Below are 3,929 nucleotides of genomic sequence, written 5' to 3'. Positions count from 1 at the left end.
AATTTGAATCATCTAATGGAAGCCTATGGCTTTACGTGAACTATCTTGTGTCCTCAGCCGCTCAGCGTTCAACAGTCTTATACATGAGGTCACGAACTAATAGCTGGCTACAAATCAAGACATCTATTCTTCTTATTCTGCTTCCAACTTGTAGCGTTGGGGTTTTTAATGTCCTTCAGAAGTAATAGTCGATCTTAACTACGTACGGATACTTGGTTGAGTTATAATAAAAGTTCAGGAGACATTAGTCCATTTCCCTCCTATTGACTAGTTCCATGTGATCACTTCTGTTGATCATTCAATGAACATACAGTCGTCAATGATCATTATTGTGTCGACTGCCGTCGGTCGGTTTGCCCGCTTCACTTTAAGAGCATTCCCAAGGCAAACAATTTTGAGGGGAAATAGCAACTTGTCACCCTTATAAGACAAAAATAATGGCCCAATGCAAAGATGACAATGAGGTAGTTTTTCACTAAGTTACAATAGAAGTTAGCACTTGCTATTGAGATAGTTACCGACTTGTGATCTTCGGACGGAACCTTTTATTCTGTCTCGCGTGTTTTTGTTAATTTTTTTTCGGACGCGTCCTGTTTCTCGTCACAGAAAACAGCCTCTTCGCTTTGACTGTTTTTCTTTTTTCTTTTTTCTTTTCAAATGTAATGTTTCATTCGTGAGTGTTTTTAACGATATTTTTTATTTTTTACATTCAAACCGAATAAAACATTCCGTCCGAATTTTAAAGTTATCTTTGCATTGGGCAATCCCTAGTAGTTTCTCACCAAGAAGATAACTATGAGAGAAAGTAGTCCTCTTTGGCGCTTATGTGGAGGTAACAAGTTGTTTCTTGCATTGGGAATGCTCTAAGAAATTGTAATTTGTATATTTAGGCAACGCCCAAACATAGTTGATATATAAGTTGATAAGTTGATATGTTGTTGCCTGTAGGTGTATTTTAGTTCTTTAGTATCACAAAAACATTTTAAAAAAGTATGAAATTGTAAATCTAGTAAGCACACAATACTCACAAGCATGACGCACCCACGAGGTCACGACGGGGACATGCATGTTCGATGCAGGTGGGCTAGTTCTCTCCCTTAAATTGTATCTTGCTTCAAGTTCTATACATATATAGAACATGCACACATTTCATTTTCTTAGCTAAAACAAAGTCAATTTTAAGTACTCATGGAACTTACAACGACACCTACGCTGCCATCGCCTTTTGTTTTGGAGGAAAATGTGGTGGTGAAGCTTAAGAAGAAGAGGGCAACTTGGTTTACAAAATGGGAAATGAAGGATTTGCTCTATGTATCAGCTGTGCTGCTAATGCATGTGTTATGCTTGTTTGCACCTTTTACCTTCAATTGGAATGCATTTTGGTTGGGAGTGGTGCATTACATTTTGTGTGGCCTCTTTGGGGTTACACTCTGTTACCATAGGGGCCTTTCACATGGGAGTTTCAAGCTTCCAAAGTACCTCGAGTACTTGTTCGCTTATTTCGGGATGCTCGCGCTACAAGTAAGTTCGCTTATATATAATTTCCACTCTCTACCGAGATGATAATTGAAACGGATATACGAAATATGAACATCTGGGCGTGTAACGTTTAAAGTCTAATTTCCTGGTTTCTCTTGCTAAATATATGCAAGTATGTGCTCTTTTGAATGCTATCTTGCATTTCTACATGAATGTACACACGCTCTGTTCGTATTTGTTTTGTTTTTTATTTTTCCATCAGGGGAGGGTCTAATCTTCAACGTATTGCAATAAACAACTTTAAATACAACTCACTGATTTGGGATGAGAAGTTGTGTTTACATTTTTACCTTATTTTTTTATGGGACGTTTACACTTTTATATACTCCCCAATTCCCCATATTGGCATATTCAAATAAGTAGGTTTTTTACTTGGTGAATCTTACAAGAAGTTGGGCTCTTTGGTTTTGATGACAATTTCAGGGAGATCCAATATTTTGGGTGAGCACCCACAGGTACCACCACAAGTTCACTGATACAGAGGCGGATCCACATAGTCCAGTTGAAGGGTTTTGGTTCAGTCACATGGGCTGGATCTTTGACGACAACTATCTTGTTCAGAAGGTATATCTCTCTTCTGGCGGGGTACCAAATGCAATCAAAAATTTTGACAACTTAAATGATGTGTAAGATGTTTTGTAGGGCGAAAATTATGTAAATGTTGGAGATTTAGTGAGACAACGCTACTATAGGTTTCTGGAGACTACTGTCGTGATTCACGTATACTTACATGCAGCTCTGTTGTATATGCTTGGAGGGTTTCCTTTCGTTGTGTGGGGAAAGGTAAGTTCGTTTTCACTGAATACTAGTAGTTTTTATTTATTTTTGATGGTTAAACCGAATACTTGTAGTTTATCGAAAAGTTATATGTCTTGTGAGTCTAATGGTTAAGTCTAATGGTGCACCGTATAACATCCCTACAAAAAAAAAGAATTTTAACATTTACATGTTTAACTCCCTTGAGGTTGTCATGCTAGCTGGTGTGAGTGAGTGGCTAATCTGCAAAATTATGTTTTTATTGGGAGGCTTGTACGCGCATGTCACTAGGGAGTTGGGGAGTTGGAGACTTGGAGTTGCCTCCTAGCATCCCTCTTTTCGTAAACCTTAAAAACTTGTATGAACTGAAAGTCTGAAACTGATGGAAATGGCATGCGAATGCAGGGAGTATCAACCGTATGGGGTTACCACGTCACTTTTTCGGTGAATTCAGTATGTCACATTTGGGGACACCAAGCATGGAACACAGGGGACTTGTCAAAAAACAATTGGTGAGCACATATAACACCTTTCCATCAGACAGAATCTTCAAGTTTTTAATGTCTCTATTTCTTTAATCGTCCAGGCTAATTTTTGTTCAGGTTCATGGCCTTATTTACCTTTGGAGAGGGGTGGCATAACAACCATCACGCCTTCGAGTTCTCTGCTCGACATGGATTGGAATGGTGGCAACTAGATACGACGTGGTATGTAATTAAACTGCTTGCGCATTTTGGATTAGCAACCAATGTAAAAGTACCTTCAAAGATTCATAAACATAAAAAGTCATTGAAGAATCGAATGGATGACATGAAGCCCCAAACCGATATTAAGATGCAGAAGATGATTTCGGTTGACTGCAGTGAAGCTAAGGCGTACTTATCAACATGAATTGGTCTCAAAGAATTATTGAGGGCATATTGCACTATGGCGTATATGAGGGATGGTAACTCAATCCATTACGTACTTAATTAAGGTTTTCTATGAAGATCGCAAGAACTATCCTGTATTTAAAATTTAAAATTGATGACATATCCTTTTTCTTCCCAACCTAGTCTTAATAGTGAAGTATTAATTAACTAAGATGCTATAGTGTAATTTCTCTAATTTGTCTCCAATAACATGTAAAACTAACTTAATTTGGCGTGGATTTGTCTCCACTAACACCATGAGTTGTATCACAAAGTAGAAATTCTAAGGAAACACGTGTTAAAAAAAATTCCAAAGCCAAAAAGCACGAATACAATGATTAAAGAATTAGTTGAAAATCAAAAAAAGAAATATGTTTCTGTCTAAGACGGGAGAGATGCAATATAAGTAATAAGTTGAAGAAATCGAAAAACCAAAAGCTATTTTTCAAAAACAGAATTGCTTTCGCGTTGAAAAAGAATTTTATTATCAAAAATAGTAAGCATTTTATCATCAATAATTTTACCGTAATATTAGAGGTTTTGGTACACACACTTGACTGGAAGCCACGCACTGAGAATTGTTTGTACTTTGTTGGCCCCTTTAAACTACAATGCCGCCAACTCTATTTTCATGTTCTTTCTCCACGCACATGAAAGTTATCTCCTTCTCCCTACCAGCTGCTACCTCCCTTCGCCATCAGAAGCTTCAGCGCTAATTGCTTC

General features: G+C 37.6%; 1 protein-coding gene across 1 annotated transcript; it reads left to right on the top strand.

Moving 5' to 3' along the window:
- Positions 1–1,175: 1,175 nt before the first annotated feature.
- On the top strand, positions 1,176–3,345 carry LOC147520125 (acyl-CoA 5-desaturase AL21-like). Its single transcript, XM_086594927.1, has 5 exons — positions 1,176–1,521; positions 1,963–2,103; positions 2,182–2,322; positions 2,701–2,807; positions 2,898–3,345. Exons 1-5 carry the CDS (start codon positions 1,189–1,191, stop codon positions 3,184–3,186), a joined length of 1,011 nt encoding a protein of 336 aa, XP_086451053.1. The 5' UTR covers positions 1,176–1,188; the 3' UTR covers positions 3,187–3,345.
- Positions 3,346–3,929: the final 584 nt, after the last annotated feature.

Source organism: Coptis chinensis, chromosome 2 (genome assembly GCF_015680905.1).
Source record: "Coptis chinensis isolate HL-2020 chromosome 2, ASM1568090v1, whole genome shotgun sequence".
NCBI classification, from domain to species: Eukaryota; Viridiplantae; Streptophyta; class Magnoliopsida; order Ranunculales; family Ranunculaceae; genus Coptis; species Coptis chinensis.
Note: the sequence above shows the minus strand (reverse complement) of the source record. Positions and strands in the feature narration are given on the sequence as shown.

Coding starts and splice junctions, on each gene's coding strand:
- LOC147520125 (XM_086594927.1), top strand. CDS start 1,189: ATGGAACTTACAACGACACCTACGCTGCCATCGCCTTTTGTTTTGGAG. Junction 2,104..2,181: donor ACAACTATCTTGTTCAGAAG/GTATATCTCTCT, acceptor GATGTTTTGTAG/GGCGAAAATTATGTAAATGT. Junction 2,323..2,700: donor CTTTCGTTGTGTGGGGAAAG/GTAAGTTCGTTT, acceptor ATGCGAATGCAG/GGAGTATCAACCGTATGGGG.